Source organism: Dendrobates tinctorius, unplaced genomic scaffold (assembly GCF_039654945.1).
Source record: "Dendrobates tinctorius isolate UK_male_01 unplaced genomic scaffold, ASM3965494v1 ptg000149l, whole genome shotgun sequence".
NCBI lineage: Eukaryota > Metazoa > Chordata > Amphibia > Anura > Dendrobatidae > Dendrobates > Dendrobates tinctorius.
This window is the reverse complement of record NW_027361816.1, coordinates 10,001-34,301: the sequence shown is the minus strand read 5'-3', so window position 1 is coordinate 34,301 and position 24,301 is coordinate 10,001. Positions and strand designations below refer to the sequence as shown.

At 43.6% G+C, this 24,301-nt stretch overlaps 2 protein-coding genes across 6 annotated transcripts in view; one reads left to right on the top strand and one right to left on the bottom strand.

Moving 5' to 3' along the window:
* The window catches only part of LOC141049792 (cytosolic purine 5'-nucleotidase), a 222,264-nt gene that overhangs the window by 197,611 nt on the left and 352 nt on the right, over positions 1-24,301 (top strand). For 3 of the 5 annotated variants that reach the window (XM_073546558.1, XM_073546557.1, XM_073546556.1), the window contains 3 exons: positions 897-1,067; positions 3,502-3,553; positions 24,178-24,301. The exon at positions 24,178-24,301 is cut by the window's right edge. In XM_073546558.1, coding sequence (XP_073402659.1) covers positions 897-1,067; positions 3,502-3,553; positions 24,178-24,262 — 308 coding nt within the window. In that variant the 3' untranslated portion in view covers positions 24,263-24,301. Of the gene's footprint in view, positions 1-896; positions 1,068-2,843; positions 2,995-3,501; positions 3,554-24,177 lie in introns of those variants that run through there. The other 2 variants (XR_012220443.1, XM_073546559.1) reach the window with 2 other exon arrangements.
* On the bottom strand, positions 7,730-17,246 carry LOC141049791 (uncharacterized). The gene is made up of 2 exons (XM_073546554.1): positions 16,354-17,246; positions 7,730-11,114 (listed from the first exon to the last, which is right to left on the bottom strand). The coding sequence occupies exon 2, from the start codon at positions 10,318-10,320 to the stop codon at positions 8,449-8,451; it is 1,872 nt and encodes a 623-aa protein (XP_073402655.1). The 5' UTR covers positions 10,321-11,114; positions 16,354-17,246; the 3' UTR covers positions 7,730-8,448.

Sequence of the window (24,301 nt, the reverse complement as noted above, 5' to 3'; positions counted from 1 at the left end):
ACCTAAACGTGCGTTTTTGACGCAGCTTCATGTTTTGCTGCAGCAAAAATGCCCAGTGTGAACATACACTTATAACGGGTATCTACATCATAAGTTATTGCTACAGACATTTGTTACCCCAGAAATTTCCTTTTATGTGTTTGACATTAAAATATTACTTAACTACCTGGAATTCTATAAAATGGCAAATTACCTTTTACTCATGGGTTCAGTTGCCTGTCATTTTAGCGCCACCACTCTGACACTAATGATGAGGTCTCGTTCTAGTAATGACGTCTCGTTCTTCAGACACAAAGTTCTGTGATTGACTGCAATGGTCAAGACGCTAGAACAAGATCTCATCATCTCTAGCTGGATTACGTCCTGTTTATCAGTCACCTGAACGCTTCAGCCAGTCAGTATTCAGGTCTCTGGAGACCACCAACGTACCATGTAAGGAGGCTTTAATTGGTCACTATTGTCATTTGTTGTTTTTTTTTTGCATTTCTTTTTTTCACGCAAGTCTTTAACTAGAATTAATGAAAATTGATTTGCGGGACCTGGTCCCTCGACCTCATCAGTAATGTGGTCGATGCACGGAAGCCGTGAGAACAGCCTCTTACCGGACGGCATCTGCGGCTCTTCTTTTGAACTGCCCACCTGTCGCGATGTCATCTTTGCGATGTGATGCATATGTGATTTTTCACCAGGACAGATAATCAAATAAAGAGCTGAAGGTGTCGTCCCGTATGAGGCAGTTCTCCTGACTCCCGTGTAGCGGCAACAATTACGGGCAAGGCCTGTGGACAACCTGCCCATTGATTCACACCAACTCTTCAGCAGACTCCAGGTCACATATAATTTGTGTCTTGGACTTGGTTCGTGTCCCAATGCTCATGATTTCTTTCTCTCCTGAGGTTCTTCCGATATCGTGTGTGACCTGTTGGGAGCAAAAGGGAAAGACATACTGTATATTGGCGATCATATCTTTGGAGACATTCTGAAGTCCAAGAAGCGTCAAGGCTGGAGAACATTTCTAGTCATTCCCGAGCTGGCTCAGGAGCTTCACGTCTGGACCGATAAAAGCTGTAAGGGATCTGAAGCCACAGTAAAGTAGTAATGGAGTAATACGTCCTCAGCCGGCTGTACTACTCTACAACATAAGCTGCAGAGCTTTCTAATAATTTTAAGCATCATTTTAACTCCAGTTAATTTAGCAGCTAATGCATCTGTAATGTAATCCAAGTGGTTGTAGCACAGGGAATATATGACAGCATTATATAGCCGGCAGTGGGGGTGATGTTTAGTTAACCCGATGTGTTTCTAGGAAAGCAAGGAATCATAGCGTTTATAGCATTCACAGTTTTAGATATTTATTTCTGCATTTATTTGAGCATTTGTTGGGAAGGGGTAGAGTGTAGACAGAACAGCATTCTGTCTTTTATTACTTTCTCAGGTATAGGGGAATATCTTGTTACTGGGAGACCCGTGAATTTGATACAGGCTTTTCTGGGAAGTGAGCGGCCTTCTGATCTTGTCTCTGCGTGCTTGACTCCATGAGTAGGGTAAGATGCCAGTCTCATATGATGGAGAGGAGCAAGCTTATGGAAAGCCACAGCGTTAGTTTTCAGGTATAGGTGCTACATAGACACTCCGCATGCCACCTTTTAGGCTTCCTCGCATTATGCCATGCAAAGGCATAATTCTTCTTCCGATGAATTCCAAACAAATCCTCCATGTTTCACTCAGTTAAAATCCCCCAAACAGTCTGTGTGCCATATTACAGATCTGTACAATTCTGATCCATGATATGGATTGGTCGTTTTGCCTTTTGCTGGCCGTGGGATCATTAAATCAGCCCAAAGCATCAGAAAGCTCCTGCTAAAAATAAGATACAGCAATCAGGTTTGTTTAGGGTTGGCCGATAGAGGAGGGTGGTCGAGACGACCCTTTATGATTACTAGAATTTCCCTGCAGCGGTTGGTGAGATGCTGATCATAAAGGAATATGTTGGGGGAATTAGAAAAGCCAGACCAGTGGCCATTAGTGCCTGATTAGCTTAATTTTTAAAGGATTGTCCTAATGTTAAAAAAAGACCTTAAGAATTTGCACACATGGCAATGCCTTTAAGGAGGTTGTCACAATGCCTTGATGATACATATATAGACAGCACATAATAGGGGTCCTCAGTTTTCCCACCTAATCCAGAACGTGACAGTGAACAGCATAGTGTCTTCATGCAGAAACAACATGCAGTTCTCCTGCTTGGGGTGTGTTCACACGTAGCGTCATAGCTTTGCAGTAAAACTGTAGGATAATCTATGACTGCAAATCTGTACCAACTCTTGTGGATTTTGGTGCAGATTTGCTTGTGTATTTGCTTAAATAAAACCTCCCCTGGCACTCCTGTGGTAATGGTGGCCTGGTTCTTGCAGAGCAGACTTTGGCACGGGACCATGCTACTCTCGCCATGAGAGGTACAGGGGAGCCGAGTGTAGAGAAGCTCTGACCATTCCACGACGTAAATGATCACGCTGTGGATTTGTTACTTGCTACCTTTGTTTTCTGCTCTGGGTGGAATTGTTGCACCATTTCTGCTACGTGTGAATGTAGCCGTACAGATGAAGCACTCCTCCTCATAAAAGCGGGTATCTTTAACCTGAGCCTATAGAATTATCCTTTCTGTATACGTATTGTCTCCGTCTGTGAGGAGGGGGCAGGCAGTGACAAAGTGACTATATCTCTGCATATTGGTTACCGTCAGAAGATGAGCCCTGCCGGAGAAGTGCGGGGTGAGGGTTAAAATCTTTATATTGTGCAGGACATGTTTTCATGTCACCCAGAGGAACTTTAACCCTACATAGGATTGCAGCATCACTTGTGCATGAGGTGCCTCGTCAAGAGTCCACCACCTTTTTTGCTGAATGCCAAAAGTAAGATTTAATTTTTTCCCCCCTTAATCCTACTCGAGTGCTGCTTTAAATAAAATGTATCTCTTACCAGTATATATTTAAATACGCACATGTACGGTGTCTTTTCTTCTCGCTTTTTGGTTCTCGTATCCACTTTTCTGTCGTTTCTCACCCTGCTTTGTTTCCTCCCCATCATGGCTGTTCCCTGACGTGTCCTCAGTCCTCACATCATGAGTTTCGCTTGACACAGCTTCATGTGCTCTCTTACGGGCGGCATGTCCAGTCCAGCTTGTCATTCCTCCTTGGCCACCAGAGGGGGCTGCTGCCTGAGTAGTAGACCCTGTGGTAGCTGATCGGGATCAATCCAGACTGTGCTTGTGCTGAATCGGGCAGTTTGTCTCCCCTCATAATGTCTAACGTTTGGGTGTCTCTAGTATTTCTATCTTTCTTGGCCTTTAGTAAGCTCTCGCTTAGGTGTTGTTATTACTTTCCGCCGCCTTTTTTTTTTTTTTTGTGTGTGTTTGTGTATAATAGACACCATTTTTGTCTAGTTTCCATTGATTACTTATGTCGTGTGCTTCATATACTCCTGTTATTTTATTTGATTTAGCCCTTTTTGAAGAGCTCCAGAGCTTGGACATCTTTCTAGCAGAACTGTATAAGTAAGTAAAACGGGATGGAAATGGATGTGTCATCAGTTATTGAAAATATTGGTGTTTCCGATAATCAATATATTGTACCTTCATCTGTGTAATGTGAACGCGGCATTAATATTTAGTCCTTTTACTTTATACTTCAGAGTGTATGCACTTTTATGGCACCATAGAGACTTGTCTGGAGTTCAGCGGTCTCTTCTCATTAGACTTAGGTGGACTGTCTTCAGTCTTGGAGCAGCACTCTGCTCCTCTTCTGCTCCTCATTTCTGCTTTGCCTCATTGGGGGACACAGGTACTGTGGGTGTATGCTACTGCCGCCTGGAGGCTGACACTAAGTGAAAAAAAGAGGTTAGCTCCTCCTCCGCCGTATACACCCTCGTCCCGATTGCGGGCGGAAACCAGTTTTTTTGCTTAGTGTCTGTTGGAGGCACACGTATGTCTGTTTCCAGACTTTCTTTTTTTTCCTCTGTGAAGATGAGACAGGGGCGACGGACCGGGTCCGATCTCCCCAAACCAACAACGGGCGAGCACCTGCGAGTGTCGCCTCCATGTATCCTCTTCTGCGATGTGGGACATGATTCTGGACTTAGCCCTGACCACCCTAAGGTATTGAAACCCTAGGCTGTACAGAGGCACAAGTGTAGTCCGTGCGGCCCCCACTGCTCCACCAATGCTAGACTGCGGTGCTGCAAGGAGGTGGACGGGCCCTCTCCACACCCTTTGAAGGGTAAGACGGAGCTAGGGTGCCTGCACCGTCCTTTATGTGGCCCCCCCCTCCCCTGTACCTGAGCTGGAGCTGAAGCATCACGGAGGAGGGTGGCCTGGGAGGGCTCCTGCAGCGGCGTTCCACAGGGCGGTCCGGTGGCGGTCACCTTTTTCCCGGCCTTGGCCTCCGTGGGCCGGCGAGTACGCCTCCCGGGGCGGACGCTGAAAATCCAGCCCGCAGCTTCGGCCGTCGCTAGGCCGTGGGAGGAAGTCCCACCCTCCTTCATCACGTCCCGGCGGGCCCGTCCCCCTGTTGCCTGGGCAGGCGCCAAAGAATTTTAGCCCCCGGCTTCGGGCCGACGCTAGGCCGCAGGCGGAAGTACCGCCCCCAGGACTCCTTTTTTCTGCCGGTGGCCTGCACGCAGTTGTGGCACGCACCTGTTTGAACCGGAGCAGGGCTCTGCACTTCCAGAATGCAGGGGACACAGGACTGGGGTAAGTGCTGCCCCCCAACCCCCCGAGAAGCCACGCTAGGTGAATACGAAGAGTGCTCTCCCCCAGCGGTCTGCAGCGCTGATGCCTGGCAGAAACAGCATGTCCGGAAAAGCTAAGACGCACACGTTTCTATACGCTGCATGCATCTCATGTCGGGCCGCCTTTCCGCAGGCGCAGACCAAGCGATTATGCGAAGCCTGCGAGTCCGAACACGCCCAGGAGCCCTCCCCTGCGACCTAGCCCAGTGAACCAAGTCCCCCGGAATGGGCACTATCCCTGTCGAAATCTATGGCGTCACTTACGAGAGCAATTGAGTCCCTTCGGGCCCCAGATAGGGGCAGGGATAGTGGCTCGCCTGTCTTAGAGGGATCCTCTACCTCACGGGAGCCTCTGGCCTGCAGGGGCTGCTCTCACTCCAGGCAGACACGGGGGAAACAAACCCACACGGCGTCTCCCGGTCCATCTGGTGCCTCGGCATACGTGAGTTCTGCTTCTCGCTCTCCTTCACCAGCAGTCGATAGCGAGCAAGGCTCAGACTACGACTTGGACGAACCCCTTGACATAGATACGGCGCTGTGTCGGGAAACATTTGACAGCCTCATTGAAGCCGTCAACCAGACTCTGGGGATCGAGGATGATTCCACCTTGGCCTCAGGTGCCAAGGTGTCATTTAAGCGAGTCAAGCACCCCCATAGAGTATTTTGCACACACCCAGAGTTTGAGGACATAGTGCAACGACACAGGGAACGGCCGGACAGGCGCTTCTCGGGCCAGAAGGCACTCGAGGCGAGATATCCGTTTGCCCCGGATCTCCGTAAAAAATGGACGGCATCCCCAACGGTGGATCCACCTGTGTCACAAAAACACTGCTATCCGTACCTAGTGGGTCTTCTATTAAGGATCCCACTGATTGTCTCATAGAGAGCTTGGCTCTTTCAGTGTTTGAGGCGTCAGGATCAGCACTCTCTCCCTCGTTTGCGGCAACGTGGGTAGCCAAGGCCATGGTTTCTTGGTCAGAATCATTGAACAGAGCCTTGCAGGATATGGACCTACCAGCAGAAGTGTCAGAGATCGCAAATCAGATTGCTATGGCTGGGGACTACTTAATCAATGCATCTTTAGATGCGGCCAACTGTGCGGCACTCGCTGCCGCAAATGCAATTTCCATTAGGAGAGCTCTGTGGTTAAGGACATGGCGGGCCGATTCAGCGTAGAAGAAGTCCTTGACTTCCCTACCATATCACTGCGGCCGCCTATTCGGAGAGAGGTTAGATCAGCTCATCTCTGACTCCACAGGAGGGAAGAGTGGTTTTCTCAACAAAGGGTCAAACCGCCGTTTCGTCACTGGTTTCGGGCCTTTCGCAAACCCCGGGTGGACTAAGGCGGCCAATTCCGTCGCTTCAGGTCGCCCCAACCATGATAGGGATTGACAGGTCTCATATAGAGCCAACCCGTTGGGGAGGATGCGTACTCACCAGCCCAGGTCAAGGGGACCCAGGTCCCAAAGATCTTCAGCCAAATGACTCATGGCATTTTCCAGGCGACACCAGCATGGTAGGCGGCCGCCTACTCTGGTTTCGCCACGTCTGACTCACCGTCGCACACGACACACGAGTAAGAGAGCTGGTGTCCTCAGGGTACAAGATAGAATTTGTCAGGTACGCCTCAAGGTGGTTTTTTTCTTTCCCGTCTTCCCAGGGTGGATGCTCGAGCAAAAGCTTTACTAGGGGCCATCGAATTGCTTCAGCTCAACGGAGTCATTATTCCCGTACCGGAAAACGAGAAGGCTCAAGGCTTCTATTCCAACCTGTTTGCAGTCCACAAAAAGGATGGGACTGTCAGGCCTGTTTTGGACCTAAAGTTCCTGAACAAATTTATCAGGATCAGACCTTTCCGGTCTCTCCGTTCAGTCATATCGGCTATGGGGCAGGGAGAATATTTGGCCTCTATCGATATCCAGGACGCCTACCTACATATCCCCATTTTCCCTCTGCATCAAATATTTCTACACTTCGCCATCAACGGTCTACATTTCCAGTTCGCAGCGCTGCCCTTCGGGCTAGCCACGGCCCCCAGAGTGTTCACAAAGGTCATGGCAGTCGTCATGGCCATCCTGCACTCCCGGGGCATAGTCATCTTGCCTTACTTAGACGACCTCTTGGTTAAGGGCCCTTCAATTCGGGCATGCGAGGAAAATGTCAGCATCACGCTAGATACTCTTTCCCGCTTAGGGTGGTTGGTCAACGTGAAAAAATCATCCCTTGTGCCAGCTCAGAGGATTTCCTTTTTAGGGATGATCTTCGACACCTTACGAGGGTTGGTAATTCTCCCTCGAGACAAGGCACTAGCTCTCAGGCAGGGAGTCCAGACACTTCGCCAACCAGTCCCTCACACCATCCGGTTCGGTATGAGGATTCTAGGGAAGATGGTGGCAGCAATGGAAGCGATCCCGTTCGCCCAGTTCCATCTTCGCCCCCTGCAACACGCCTTCTTATTACCCTGGTACAAGAACCCTTTCACGCTCGATCACCGGTGCCGGTTGTCCTCGCAGGTCAGACAGTCATTCGAGTGGTGGACAATCAGATCCTCCCTTCTCCAGGGGAAAGAAACCCTTTCCCCCAGACCATTGGTTGGTGGTCACAACCGACGCCAGCCTCCTCGCCTGGGGAGCGGTTTGTCGCCACCACACGACCCAGGGACAGTGGTCGCCGCAGGAGGCACGCCTTCCGATCAACTTGTTGGAGATATCAGTGATCCGGCTGGCTCTGCAACATTTTCATCACCTTCTAGCTGGCCGCCCCGTCCGGATTCAATCGGACAACGCCACGGCGGTGGCTTACATAAATCATCAAGGGGGCACCCGCAGCAGAGCAACCATGCGCGAGGTAGGGCACGTTCTTGTAGAAAAATATATATATATATATATATATATATATATATATATCTTCTTGCACGGTTGAGAATCAAAAAGTAAAAGCAATGTTGAGGATAAAATAAATCTTGTTTTTAATTGTTCATTCAAAAAGTGATTACAAAAATGAAGAAAAGTAAGTTCATGACATGCAATAATTATTTGAAGAGAAAACGAGCATTGTTCTTACATATAGTCTTGAGCAGTTGTGTTGTCCGGGTGTTCGAGAGTCTCAAGGGATATGAGATCTCCTGAACAAGAGTTAGGCCGGCTTTATATACTATTCTGACCTATAAACTACAACCACATATGGTGGCTTGCCACTATGTTCATAACTTCTTCCATATTAAGTGAACCCTAGTTATTTTAAACAATATGCATACAGTTATTTATGCATTACCTTAGTCTGAGATATTTAAGCCTAAAGTCTGAGATCTTTAGAACCATTCATTATCTCTAAATAGTCACATTTTGACAGCTTTGACTATTTTGACCTATACATTTGACAAGAGAAACAGCTGTGTGAGCCAAGGCACTCAGAATAAGTCAGTCACTTCTCTAAAGTAAGCAGAGCCTGTTAACTATTCTGTATGAGAGAATTAATACATATTATAGAAATACTGGTATTTTACAGTCCCCCCTGATTATGATTTGAGACATATCATAATCAATCCTAACTCATTCTCTCACCATTCGTATCACATTCATTCTTTATTCTGAAAACCTTGTATCAACATCTGCCCTGAATGTCATCTGAATTTTCAAACCTATTGTGAAAACAAAAATTAGATCAGAGAGTTATATTTTTTCGTTTTAACATCTCTCTTAAAATATCATCTTCCTTTTTCATTTCTATCTTTATATTCTTATAAATTCTCCTAATTTTACACATAATAATTATTTGATATATTATACACAGCAAAACTATGATAAATAAAATAACAATCGGATTAGACAATACATTTCCTGCTGCCATTTTCGCTGAAGACTGTGACCAACTAGTTACAGATTTTCCTAAATTTCTCCACCAAGATGAGCCTGACATACTCGTCCATTCATGTTCAATATCATTTAGATTACCTTGTTCATGTCTAAATACAATTTCAGCTTCTTTTAATTGTTTTGTCAGCAGATTCAATAAACCCTTGTCTTTCTTTATCTCATTTGTCCACAAATCCCAAGGGAATTTATTAACTTGTGACAAATTGAACTGGATCGGAAGGATTTTCAGACGTCTTGAGCTTATTGACGTAATATTAATACTTCCTTCCTTCTTTGTGAGAGTTTTAACATTTCCCTCTATACAATATAAACCCATTGTCAGATTTTCGACATGTACACAAGATGAGAAGAATGCAGAAACTGCTTCTTTTCCTGACATGACTTGGAAACAAGTTTTGTTAGCGCTTACTGGTGTCACCAAGTTATGTATCGTGTGGACATTCTCAACTCTGGCATGACAAGAAGTATGATTATGGAAATATGAATGATAAATGACTTTATCCTGTCCAGGTAGACACATTACCTTGGAAACAAAATTTAAGCATGACGAAATGTCTAATTGTTCAATGTTTGTACCATCAAATGCAAAATCTGTGTACTGTAATTGATAATATAACAATTGTGTAGGGCTGACAGGAATTCCCAGAACACCTATAGGAACCAGGGTTTCTTCTCTTCCTGACACTGGAATCAGTGATGTTCCTACACAAATGTTCTGTTCACATCCTAACCACTTATTTACCCACAAATCTGTATGGTTTAACGCAAAGTTATATTCTATGGGCAAATTTCTTATTAGCCCTAAAGGGGTAATTCCACTTTGTAAGGCTTGTGCAATCATTTTCAGATTGGTGGAATATTCAATCTGAATTTCTAGACATGTTTTGGCCACTTGAGATTCCTGTTCACTTTCCATTAAAGCTAAAGTAGCATCTTGAAGATGTGATACAGAAGATCCCAATACAGTAGCAGTGTTCAAAACCATCTTTTCAAGGACTTGATTCAAGCTTTTCTGAATCTTTACCCCTTTTCCTCCAATATACCCAATATTTTCCAGATCTGATTTAAGTGTATGAATGTCCATAGTGTTAATTAAACTTCCTACTGTTCCTAATCCCCCCAAAATACCTTCTAACACTCCCCTCTTACTTCTAACCTGTGTTGAAGTTCTTTTCCCAAACCATTGTTCTATTCCCATCTCCATGTTAGTGAGATGTGGTTGACACTGGGGATATCTAGAAGAGATTTTCCAGTTAGACATGTTAAAGGTCCATACCATGGTCAGAAACACTCCATCTCGTAACAGAGGTTTAGTTTGGAACTGATTGATCTGAAAAGGAGTAGATGGTTGAAATCTTGTCTGTGTGCATACATTATCTACTGCTGACCATATATTTACCTTTACATCTCTACATTGTTTGTAGTTATATTTCGTTAAAATGCAACATTGGTAAAGTCCAGAATCCTTAGGAGATGGATTATCTACAGAAAAAATAAAATCCTTATTTAACCATCTCACGTTACCGGATTGACCTCTGTGTATAACATTTGTTGGACCATTTGAAAAACTTCCCAACAATGATTTATCTTTGGTCCATATTAACAAAGATTCTGAAGGTAGCTCTAACCTCGTGCTGCATTTTAGTAATAAAGGAGACATATATTTTCTTGACTATATACTGCTTGTGGTGTAACCCTTACTTCTGGAGCTATAGTATTTGAAACTGTAAAAACTACAGATACCTGTACTTGTACTGGTTCTCTGGTTATCTGAAAATTCCATGTTTTTACCCAATCCTCGTCTCCTTCTGTAATAGAAAGAAATGCAGGATCTAAAACTTTCCCAAATAGTTGTGTCCTTAACCAAGCATCTGTTTTGGATGTTTCAACTTTCCCTTTTGCGATCATATCATTTGTAATATCACCTGACCACACAGCTCTCTCTTCACCTCTTATCTCTATATTCCAGAATAACACATCTGTAGGACTACATTCCCATGTGCCTGTCTTATTATTGTGTATATAATCTCCTTGTAACTGTGTGAACTTCGTCTTAGGTCCTGTGGCTGCGTGTAATATTATGTCAGTGTCATGTATGAAGTGTAGCTCAATACAGCATTTTGCACCAAAACCCATGCAAATGTTTCCAGTAATATCTACTGAATCGTCCGGTATGTCCTCATCTATTAAGCTTTGTAGATTCGTTCCTCTTGGTTTCCTTGGATGTAAAGTTCCTTTGAAAAGTTCCTTCACTTCACTAGTATTTGTTCCATGGTGTGAAATATCTTCAGCGTAGATCACAGTTGAAACAGTACAAAACAGCAGAAATGTGATTCCCATCAGATAGTAGCTTTTCCTGGGAAATTTCTTTTTCTCCTGAAGGATTGGTGTTGAATCCCTTCCATCAAGGACGTGGAGTTTCGTATTCCAGTTCTTATTGGAATCCATTTCTTCCTAAAAGAAATGCAGTATCATTATTTTGCAATATACAGTTTGCATTGATCAACATGTACCCACAATTTTTGTTGTCTGCGGGTATTTTTAACCACCTTAGATGCTCGTTGCACAAGAATCATCACTTGTCCCATGGTTTCGATAATTTCAAAGGGACCTTCCCAATTACTTTCCCAAGGTCCATTCTTCCTGAAAGTTTTAATCATCACTAGAGCCCCTTTCTTGAATTTGGATACATATGGTGGCTCCATTCTCTGCATTCTTGATGCAGCATGTGGAAGAATCGTTTTCAAATTTTCCTGCAACAATTGCAACCATTTGGACCTTGCAACAGCATCTTTTTGTGGTGTAGACAAAAATAGTTCATGAGGAAAAATCAATGGCATTTTTCTTCCTGTCATCAGTTCAAAAGGAGTAAACTGAGTTGTGGCAGAGGTTGTTCCTCTTACACTCAACAGTACAAAAGGTACTGCATCAACCCAAGTATTGCCTTTGTCCAATAACATCTTGGCAATTCTGGATTTTATTGTTCTATTCATCCTTTCCACAATACCAGCAGACTGTGGATGGTAGGGTACATGAAACTGCTGTCGTACCCCTAGAATAGCACAAACGGCTTGCATGATTTTTCCTGTAAAGTGACTTCCTCGATCAGAGGTGATCATTCTTGGGATCCCCCAAGTACAAAAGACATGATTAACTAATGCTCTAGCTGTAGACAAAGCATCATCTTTCCTGACAGGTAAAATTTCAACCCACTTAGAAAAAACATCTACTACAACCAATGCATACCTGAGACCATTTTTACCTGATGGTAACGGTCCAATGTAGTCGATTTGTAACGTAGACCATGGACCATCTGCAGGTGCGATTCGGAGTAGTGGCGGTTTCTGTCCTTTTGGTCTTGGATTAATTTGGGCACAAATGAGACATGATTGAACAACACTTTGCACTGTCTCTTCCATCTTTTCCCAGTAAAATTTCTCTCTGAGAATACCTAACAATTTTTGTTGGCCCAAATGACCCAAACTTTCATGATTGTATTTTGTGAACTCAACCTGTAGATGTCTTGGGACAACAGGACGCAACTCCCCGTTTAAGTCATGACACAAAACCCCGTTTTCACAAACAAAGGGAGGTTTTGGATCAACCCGGGAAGCAACAAGAGATGAGTCTTTTTCTTGTTCTTCCGCAAAAGAAGGGATATGCGTGTCTGTTCTTTGAACTGCTGAAACCTCGAGAGGTTCAGGTTCAAACACCTCTTCTCCTGTCAGGGCTGCCTCTTTGGCTAGCATATCTGCGGTTGCATTTCCAACAGATAATTCATCATCAGATTTTTTATGGGCCGGAACCTTGACAATAGCAAAACCATTAGGGTTTTTTGATGCTATCCTGAAAATTGTCTTCAGTGTGTCACTGTGAACAAGAGTCTTATTAGATGAATCTACATAGCCTCTTTTTTCCCAAACTGACAAGTAATCTGTCAGTGATCTTACAACATAAGAGCTATCACTGTAGATTGTAATGGGACACTGATCATCTGCTTCATTCAGCTGTAGTACCATTTTTACTGCTTCTAGCTCTGCTCTTTGAGCTGAAAAATGACTCGGTAATTTGTGCTTCACAACCTGTCCTCTGTTGGGATAAAAAATGGCATATCCTGAATAATAGTGCCCATCTGAATAGAATCTGGAACCATCTACAAAAATTGGTTCGTCTGTTACCTCTGCTTTCCGTCTGAAAAGTGATGGACTTGGATCCTGAAAAGACTGTAAACAATCATGAGTTTGTCCTTCATATTGCATCAGCTGAGGAAGAACATATTTGGCCTTGTAATCTACCTCAATTTGTTTGGGAGACAATGACAATAACCAATGAGCAAATCTCTGATGTGACACACCTGGGATATTATTCTCAAAGAGAAGTTTTAGTGTAGAGTGAGGAGTTTGCAAAATGATTTTGTTGAACCCAACAATATGTTCGGTTGCTTTGACTGCAAAGTACACACCTACCAAGTGTCTTGCACAGGTCTCAAAACCTTTTTCAACAGGTGAGAGAAGTTTTGAAAAATAGCCCAAAATTCTCCACTCTTCTCCCTGTAATTGCAGTAATACAGCAGAAACAGATGTTCCTGATGTATGCACTTGCAAAGCAAATGGAGCCGAAGGATCTACTGTGGACAAAGCAGGTGCATTTTGTAAATTCATTTTCAATTGTTCAAATGAGGTTTGCTGTTCATCACCCCAAGGACCAAAGTAATCACTGTTTTCACCTTTCAAAAGATCATATAAAGGTCTGGCCTTATCTGCAAAATTCTCAATGAAATCCCTTGAATAATTCATAAGACCTAAAAAATGTCTCAATGCCTTGTGTGATGTCGGAATTGGTAGGGAAGCAATTGCCTCAATTCTTTCCTGCAGTGGCTGCCTTTTTCCTGGACTCAACAGCACCCCTAAAAATCTGACCTCAGTCTGCATTAATTTGACCTTTTTGGTGTTCAATTTCAACCCTGCATCATGCAGCAACTCAAACAATTCTGTCAGAAGAGAAACATGTGTCTCTTTATCCTCTGTAGACAATAAAATATCATCCACATATTGCAGAATGCAATCAGGCCTCGAAAATCTGGATAATACCTTTGCCAATGCCTGATGAAAAACACTAGGTGACAAATGTGCTCCTTGAGGTAACCTGCAAAACAGATATTGCTCGTCCAAGAAAGTAAATGCAAACTTATACTGACAACTCTTTTCAAGAGGTATACTGAAAAAACCATTGCTAATGTCCAGTACAGAGAAGTATTTGGCCTTTGCATTTAACCTTGCCATCATGTCATGAGTATCTGCCACAATTGGTGCGACATTGGGTGTATGCTTATTGAACATCCGTAAATCCAATATCATTCGATAAGAACCATCAGATTTCAAAACACACCACAAAGGATTGTTACTTACAGAATTAGCCTTTCGGATAACACCTTGATCTAACAATTCCTGTATGATCTTTGACATAGAATCAATTGATTCTGGAGGCAATTTATACTGACGCTGTGGCGGGGGATCACGCCCCTCCACATTCACGATAACGTCCTTCATTGTTCCAACCTCATTCCTGAACTGAGCCCAAAGAGAAGGAAAAAGCTGTACAATTTCTGTCAATACCTCGTCATCATTAGTGTCAGGCCACAAATGGTCAGATGACACCACATCATTCAAGCAAATACTTCCAACATGGCTATAATCATTAGGATCAATGACTACCGGTTTACAACCATTGGAATCTTTCCAGATCACTTGATTTCCTAGGTCAACTACCCATCCGAATTTCTGCATAAAATCTGTGCCAAGTATATTTTCAGAATCACGACAATACCAGATGTCAATTTCTGTTTTGAAAGAACTAGGTATTTCCAAAATCACATTGGGAACTAAGGTTGCTTTAGTTCCACCTTTTCCACTGAAACCGACAATTGTACAAACTGGTGAATCTGGGTTTAGCTTCAAATCAAGGTTTGTAACACTTAACTGAGCTCCTGTGTCAATAGGAAATACAGCATTCTGTCCTGCTAAACTTACTTTGATAAATGGTCTTCCACAGTCATCCAATGTAACTCGAGTCACAAATTCCAATGGATGTGGTTCAGGAATAGTCTGTGATTGTCAGAAAGATGAAGGAGATGGGAGAAGACCTGTGTCCTTTTTAAAAGACCTTGGAATTCTATCCCTTGACTCTGTTTCCTTCACTGTCATTTCTCTGATCTGTCTGATTAATGGTGCATATGGTGACTGTGTTTGTCTGTTGGCAGTATGAGCAGGTGCAGATAATTGTAATGCAGGTGCGGAAGGTGTGGTGTATGATTTTGGCATGAGTCCGTTTTCCCTTCCAAGCTTACCTGTTCCTTGTGTACCCATCTCTGATTCTGCTCTCAAAAATTTCCTGCACTGCCACTTCAAGTGTCCAGGTATACCACAAAAATAACAATGGATATTGTTCCTTTGTGTAGTATTTTTACCTCTATGCTCAATGTGATCCCTGCTCTTGGAGAATACTGTGGCTCTAGGTTTCAGTTGACTGTCTTCCTTCTCATGAACTACCACTATTTTAGCCTTGACCTGATTTTGTTTCATGGATCTCCTTATTCTGTCAATAAAAACTGTTGCTTCTTGCAATGATGGCTGAGTGTTAGCCAATTGCACTGAGGCAGGATCTAAGTACTTGAACTTCTTTACAAAAAATTTGATCATGGATGCTGGCTCTTCGTGAGGCCCGAGATCCATTACCATCCTATAGGCCTGTTCAAACTTTACCAAAAAAGAGAATGGGTCTTCAGAAATATTTGTTTGTAAACTCCCTAAAATATCAACTGTAGGCATGTCTTCTCCAGTTGTAAACAATACTAATTGTCTAAGTCTGTCTTCTTTTGTACTATGTGCCATTTCATTCTCATCATTTAATCTGGGTGTGGTCTGTAATCTTTTTCCCATATGTGAAGGTAACCAAACTTTAAATATTTTATTCTTTTGCTCATCATTCAGATTGTATTTGTCTGTGTTTGATTCAAAAATGTCCGCATTATAAAAGGCATCCATCTTATCATTGTAATTTGGAATGTCTTTTACAATTTTCATTAGCTGATCGTGTATTTTCAGATTAATGCGTGCTGCTCTGTCATGTAATTTTTTCCGTTGTAATTCTACTGCCTCTAATTCCTCTACTGAAGCATCTGGATCTTGCATATTTGGTACAAATGAAGAGGCAACACTGTCCTCCTGTTTACCTGTTGATCTTGTGTTAGCAGAAACCCTTTTTATATCTTGTCGTAATTTAGACAATAACTCTGTCCTGGTATCTATTTGATCTTCCAATTGTTCTATGTGCTCTGACAAAATCAAACAATTTGGACAATCAAAGTAATCCCCGTCAGACTCTTGTGTGTCACCTGGTGTGTCAGTGTGATTAATGTCTTGTGTGACAATGCATGTTTTATAGGTGTTAGGTTCAGTTTTCTCAAAGACTAGGCTATTATACACATGAACTAGCTGCATAACATTCTGAAGTTTCCTTTGTAATTTTCTTACTGAGAAAAACCTTTTGTCAATTTTAACATTTTCTGCCTCACATTGATTATACAAACTAGACCATAATTGGGCATCCGTATGATTATGAACAAACTTGAAATCTATGTTACTTTTCTTAGCATAATCATGTATAAAATCCATTATATATTTTTTTTTCTCACCTATTGAGAGTCTTTCCCGTCAATGGATGGTCCTCTGTGTCCTTATGCAATCCTCAGATCTCCGTCTGGATGAGACGCATGCAGCTCTTTACGATCCTCACCCGTCGTCTCCAGGTTCAGTGTGATCCTTGTGCCGTGAAATAGTGGAATTCCTGAGGAGGCTTGTACAACAGGTGGTTTTTAGCAGAGTTCGTGCTCCCCCCTTGCACAATCGAGGAAGGAATGCCAACCAAAATTAGCACAAAAGATCAGGCTGGCTCAGGCTCGCCAAAATGTAGAAAAATATATATATATATATCTTCTTGCACGGTTGAGAATCAAAAAGTAAAAGCAATGTTGAGGATAAAATAAATCTTGTTTTTAATTGTTCATTCAAAAAGTGATTACAAAAATGAAGAAAAGTAAGTTCATGACATGCAATAATTATTTGAAGAGAAAACGAGCATTGTTCTTACATATAGTCTTGAGCAGTTGTGTTGTCCGGGTGTTCGAGAGTCTCAAGGGATATGAGATCTCCTGAACAAGAGTTAGGCCGGCTTTATATACTATTCTGACCTATAAACTACAACCACATATGGTGGCTTGCCACTATGTTCATAACTTCTTCCATATTAAGTGAACCCTAGTTATTTTAAACAATATGCATACAGTTATTTATGCATTACCTTAGTCTGAGATATTTAAGCCTAAAGTCTGAGATCTTTAGAACCATTCATTATCTCTAAATAGTCACATTTTGACAGCTTTGACTATTTTGACCTATACATTTGACAAGAGAAACAGCTGTGTGAGCCAAGGCACTCAGAATAAGTCAGTCACTTCTCTAAAGTAAGCAGAGCCTGTTAACTATTCTGTATGAGAGAATTAATACATATTATAGAAATACTGGTATTTTACAGTTCTTCACTGGGCCGAGAGGAATCACTCAGTGATATCGGTGGTCCACATCCCGGGCATAGAGAACTGGGCGGCAGACTTCCTCAGCCGGCAGGATCTTGCATCCGGGGAATGGTCACAACACCCCGAGGTCTTCCTGCAGATTTGCCAACGGTGGGGAACTCTGGATGTGGACCTCATGGCCTCCAGGGTGAACGCCAAGGTGCCCACATTTGTTGCTCAGTCCCGGGACCCGCAGGCAATCGCCGTGGATGCGTTGGTTCTGCCATGGAACCAGTTTCGCCTCCTATACCTATTTCCCCCGCTGCCACTGCTTCCGAGAGTCATCAAGAAGATCAAGGCAGAAGGGGTTCCAGCGATTCTGCTGGCCCCAGACTGGCCCCGTCGGGCTTGGTACGCAGAGCTAGTGCAGCTGCTCGCCAACGTTCCCTGGCGACTGCCAGAGCGCCCAGATCTACTTTCCTAGGGCCCGATCTGCCACCCGAACTCAGGCCCTGCGTTTGACGGCTTGGCCTTTGAATCTTGGTTTCTGACCCAGGCGGGGTTTGGGTGCGAAGTGGTTGCTACAATGGTTAGCGTCCGGAAGCCTACCTTGGCACGAATTTGCCATCACACCTGGAAGGTTTTCTTCTCATGGTGTCGAGGCTGCGGTTGTTTTCCACTGAGATCCTCTATCCCTAACATCTTGGCCTTTCTCCAGTCTGGCTAAGACTCAGGCTTGGCCCCAAGTTCCCTCCCGAGACAGATATCGGCCTTATCCATCCTTTTCCAGCACAGCATTGCTACCAATTTTCAGGTAAAGACTTTCATCCAGGGAGTATACCACTTGATTCCTCCCTATAGGGCGCTTATGGACGCCTGGGACCTTAAACTGGTCTTAGGCGTTCTGCAGGAAGCTCCATTTGAACTGCTACAGGATGTCTCTTTGTTGTACTTTTCCTGGAAGGTGGCATTCCTCGAGCTATAACTTCTATCAGGCGGGTCTCGGAGCTGGCAGCCCTATCTTGTTGAGCCCCGTTTCTCACTTTCCACAAGGATAAGGTGGTTCTCAGACCAGCTCCTCCTTTTCTGCCAAAGGTCATTTCCTCGTTTCACAATAATGAGGATATTGTCTTGCCCTGGTACACCGTGTGGAAAAGGCCCTTCATACGTTGGATCTGGTGAAAGCGCTCAGGAGGTACGTGTCATGGACGGCACCTTTTCGTCAGTCAGACGTGCTGTTCGTGCTCCCTGAACGCAGGAAGGGACTTGCTGCCTCAAAATCGACCATAGCCAGGTTGATTCGGTTGACTATTCAAGAGTCATACCGCATCAGAGGCGCACCAATTCCAGTAGGGATCAGAGCACACTCTACTCGGGTGGTGGGCGCCTCTTGGGCTCTTCGGCACCATGCATCGGCAGAACAGGTTTGCAAGGCAGCAACCTGGTCCAGCCTGCATACATTTGCCAAACATTACAATCTCCATACTCGGGCTTCAGCGGATGCGAGCCTGGGTAGAGGGATTCTCCAAGCAGCAGTGGCTCACCTTTAGACAGGAGGTGCATGTAGCTTGGATTGGTGAGTCAACTTCCCACCCATGGACTGTTTTAGGACGTCCCACAGTACCTGTGTCCCCCAATGAGGCGAAGGAGAAACATGGATTTTTGTGATAATCTCACCGTAAAATCCTTTTCTCTGAGACGCTCATTGGGGGACACAGCACGCACCTTGGTAGCCAATTGGCTCTTTTTTGTTTAATTAATATGCATTTTCTTTTTGATATTAGGGTGGTGTTTTTCTAGACATGTTGTTACCTGCATTAAGGTTGATTTTGTTTTATTTTTGTTTGATCTCCTACTGCTTTTGCACCAGACTGGTTTCCGCCCGCAATTGGGGCGAGAGTGTATACTGCGGAGGAGCTAACCTCTTTTTTTCCACTTAGTGTCATCCTCCAGGTGGCAGTAGCATACACCCACAGTACCTGTGTCCCCCAATAAGCGTCTCGGAGAAAAGGATTTTACGATGAGTTTATCCAAAAATCCATGTTTTAGTGATCAGTAACGCTCTCTGCCTCTTCGATCAAAACTTCACACATCTCTAGGGTTTTTTCACTACAAATAGTGATTGCATATTAATAGAAAAAGCTATCCTCTGCCAATAATTTAGGGACCAACTGTTGGAACCCCTCCATTATCCTCAAACTCGAGATTCTGCTTTACTGGTGGTTTTCTTGCATAGAAAACCTGCTTACCCATTGTGCAAGGAAATTCTGCACAGTGAAATGGCCAAAGAAAATCTGAGTCAAGTAGTTGACTTGAAGGGTCTGTTCAGAGCCTCCGTCACAAATTCAGGCAAAAATAATGTGTAGAATAGAGCAGCATGCTGTGACCATGGCAGACAAGCCCATTCTTTCTTTGGATCTGGAACTGCTGTCCTTTTTGCTGATTTACGCCTGTGGATATGGCAGTGTGAACAGAGCCATAGAGAAGATGTAATGTTTGGGTTCAACGTTTTCCATTATTTCACCCTGAATCGAAGGGACAGAACTGAGTGATTTGCTGTGACCGGCTCCCCCTGTATAAGAACGTCTGCAGCTAACCTGTCCTTTCCAAGGAGAGCCGATCACAAGTGAAGATTTTGGGGAGGTCACAGCACCAGAACCCCCTATGAATAAAAATCCTGTGTTTGGTCACTATCACTTTTGGAAGTACATTGAGCAGCAGGGTGGTGTACTGGTAAAAGGGAAAAAAAAAATCTTTTAAATCTTCTGCCTGAGCGAGTGTGAACGAGCTGAGTGTGAGTTGTGTGACCTGAGTGTAAGTGTGAACTGTGGTAAGTGTGTGACTTGAGATTCAGTGACTTTGGATTCAGGGAGTTTCCAAGGGAGGTATTACTGAATTGCTGTTATATTTTATTAATACTTTTTATTTATTTTTGCTATCTTATTGTCTGGTGCAATCCCCATTAGGATGTGCTCCACTATTGCCAATGCCATCCAGTGCACGTCTTGCCACATGTATGAAATCCTTGAACAGCCGGTCGAGGGTGCATACTGCTGTGCGAGATGTGAGCACGTTGTGCATTTGGAAGCCCAGATACTGGATCTAAATGTGCAGCTGGCAACACTGAGATCCATAGACAATATGGAAAGGAGTCTTCTGCTCACTGAGCAGACGCTCAATGGGATAGATGAGGGGGGGGATGCTAGGTTGGAGCTGCAGGACAATGAAGCAGCTAGCTGGGTGACAGAAGGCGGGGTAGAGGGAAGAGCACCAGGGAAGCTAGTTCTGATCTGGCACACCCCAAAAAGTTTGCTAAGTTGGCAGATGAGAGGAGTGTTAGTGCAGGAGTAGCACTGCTGCAGCAAGGCATGTCCTCTGAAAGCCGGAGGAATGTCTGCTTCAGTAAGGGGGGAAATAGGAGAGCAGGGCAGGCCAGACAGGTTCTGGTAGTGGGGGACTCAATTATTAGGGGAACAGTTAGGGCAAACTGTCACAAAGACGAGGATCTTCGAACGGTGTGCTGCCTACCTGGCGCTCGAGTCCGACACATCGCTGATCGGGTTGACAGATTACTGGGAGGGGCTGGTGAGGATCCAGCGGTCATGGTGGTGCACATTGGCACAAATGACAAAGTTAAACTAGGGACGGGGGGGGGAGGGTATTCCTTTTTATAGGAGGGGAAGACAGTGCAGATAGAGACCTGGGCGCAAATAATGAAATTGGGGGTGGGGTTAGAGCAGTTAATAATTTAAGAAATAGAGGTACAGAGAGATACATAAAGTGCCTGTATACTAATGCCAGAAGCCTCGCCAACAAGATGGAGGAATTGGAGTTAATGTTGTTGGAACATAATTATGACATGGTGGGGATATCTGAGACATGGCTGGACGAGAGCCACGACTGGGCGGTTAATTTACAGGGCTATAGTCTGTTCAGAAATTACCGCGCTAATAAACGAGGGGGAGGCGTGTGTTTATATGTAAAATCATCCTTAAAACCCATCCTGCGTGATAATATATATGAATCTAATGAAAATGTAGAGTCCCTGTGGGTAGAGATAAGGGGAGGGGGGAAAAATAATAAATTACTGGGGTTTGTTATAAGTCTCCAAAAATAATGGAAGCAACAGAGAATATCCTCATAAAGCAAATAGATGAAGCTGCGACTCAAGGAGAAGTCATTATTATGGGAGACTTCAACAACCCTGAAATACATTGGGGAACCGAAACCTGCAGTTCCAGCAAAGGTAATAGGTTTCTGACAACTATGAGAGACAATTACCTTTCACAACTGGTTCAGGACCCAACAAGAGGGGGGGCACTGCTAGACCTAATATTAACCAACAGGCCAGACCACATATCAAATGTAAGGGTTGAGGGTCACTTGGGTAATAGTGATCACAAATTAATAAGTTTTCATGTATCCTTTAATAAGATGTGTAGTAGAGGGGTTACAAGGACACTAAACTTCAGGAAGGCAAATTTCCAACGGATGAGAGATGATCTTGGTGCAATTAACTGGGACGATATCCTGAGACGTAAAAATACACAAAGAAAATGGGAGACGTTTATTAGCATCCTGAATAGGACCTGTGCACCATATATACCGTATGGGAATAAACATGCTAGAAATAGGAGGAAACCACTATGGCTAAATAGAGCTGTAAGGGGTGCAATAAGAGATAAAAATAAAGCATTTAGAGAAATAAAGCAAGTAGGTAGTGATGAGGCATTAACTAAATACAGAAGATTAAATAAATTCTGTAAAAAGCAAATCAAGACAGCAAAGATTGAGACAGAGAGACTCATTGCCAGAGAAAGTAAAAATAATCCCAAAATATTCTTTAACTACATAAATAGTAAGAAACTAAAAAATGATAGTGTTGGCCCCCTTAAAAATAGTCTGGCTGAAATGGTGGATGAGGATGAGGAAAAAGCCAATATGCTAAATGACTTTTTTTCAACAGTATTTACACAAGAAAATCCCATGACGGATTACATGATTAGTGATAAAAATTCTCCATTAAATGTCACCTGCTTAACCCAGCAGGAAGTACGGCGGTGTCTAAAAATCACTAAAATTGACAAATCCCCGGGCCCGGATGGGATACACCCCCGAGTACTGCAGGAATTAAGCACAGTCATAGATAGACCATTATTTTTAATCTTTAAAGATTCCATAATAACAGGGTCTGTACCACAGGACTGGCGTATGGCAAATGTGGTGCCAATATTCAAAAAGGGGACAAAAACTGAATTTGGAAGTTATAGGCCAGTAAGTTTAACCTCAACTGTGGGAAAAATCCTGGAGGGTTTTCTAAGAGATACTATACTGGAGTATCTGGAGAAGAATAAACTCATGACCCAATATCAACATGGGTTTACAAGGGACCGTTCCTGTCAGACTAATCTGAAAAGCTTTTATGAAGAGGTAAATGCCGGACTGGACCAAGGGAATGCAGTGGATGTGGTGTGCATGGACTTTTCAAAAGTTTTTGATACGGTGCCACACAAAAGGTTGATGTATAAAATGAGAACAATGGGGATAGGGGAAAATATGTGTAGGTGGGTTAACAGCTGGCTCAGGGATAGGAAACAAAGGGTGGTTATTAATGGAACACGCTCGGACTGGGTCATGGTTAGCAGTGGGGTACCACAGGGGTCAGTTTTGGGCCCGCTTCTTTTTAACATATTTATTAATGATCTTGTAGGGGGCTTAGAGAGTAGAATTTCAATATTGCAGATGACACTAAACTCTGCAGGGTAATCGATACAGAGGAGGACAATTTTATATTACAGGAGGATTTATGTAAACTAGAAGCTTGGGCTGATAAATGGCAAATGAGCTTTAATGGGGATAAATGTAAGGTCATGCACTTGGGTAGAATGAATAAGATGTATAATTATGTGCTTAATTGTAAAACACTGGGCAAAACAGTCACTGAAAAAGACCTGGGTGTATGGGTGGACGACAAACATTTAGTGGCCAGAGTCAGGCAGCTGCTGCAAAGGCAAATAAAATAATGGGATGCATTAAAAGAGGCATAGATGCTCATGAGGAGAACATAATTTTACCTCTATATAAGTCACTAGTGCGACCACACTTAGAATACTGTGTACAGTTCTGGTCTCCAGTGTATAAGAAAGACATAGCTGAACTGGAGCGGGTGCAGAGAAGAGCTACCAAGGTTATTAGGGAACTAGGTTAGGGGGTCTGCAATACCAAGACAGGTTATTACACTTGGGGTTATTTAGTTTGGAGAATCGAAGGCTTAGGGGTGATCTTATTACAATGTATAAATATATTCGGGGACAATACAAAGACCTTTCTAATGATCTTTTTACTCTTAGACCTGTGACGGGGACAAGGGGGCATCCTCTACGTCTGGAGGAAAGAAGGTTTAAGCATACTCACAGACGCGGATTCTTTAGTGTAAGAGCAGTGAGACTATGGAACTCTCTGCCATGTGATGTTGTAATGAGTGATTCCCTACTAAAATTTAAGAAGGGACTGGATGCCTTTCTTGAAAAGTATAATATTACAGGGTATATACACTAGTTTCCTTAGTGTTGCGTTGATCCAGGGAGCTAGTTTGATTGCCGTATGTGGAGTCGGGAAGGAATTTTTTTCCCCAGTAATGTGAAGCTTACTGTTTGCCACATGGGTTTTTTTGCCTTCCTCTGGATCAACATGTTAGGGCAGGTTAGGATAAGATATGGGTTGAACTAGATGGACTTAAAGTCTCCCTTCAACCTTAATAACTATGTTACTTGTGAAAAAATGTTATAAAAGGGCAATAACTCATAAAATCCTGCCCCCAGACAGACTCTGCAGGCTCTGTTATGCTCCTGGAGGTTGTGTACATTTCCGATGTGTCCTTATTTGACATTTCACACTGCTCGTTCTATAGGAACACTTCACTAACATTTCACCCTTTACTTCCAGGCACCTGGACAGTAGCAGCAATGAGAGGCCTGACATCAGCTCCATCCAGAGGAGAATTAAGGTATATCACTATGGCAGTCAGTGATCTCCGCTCCCTGCACCTGCTATATTCCTGCTGATATGT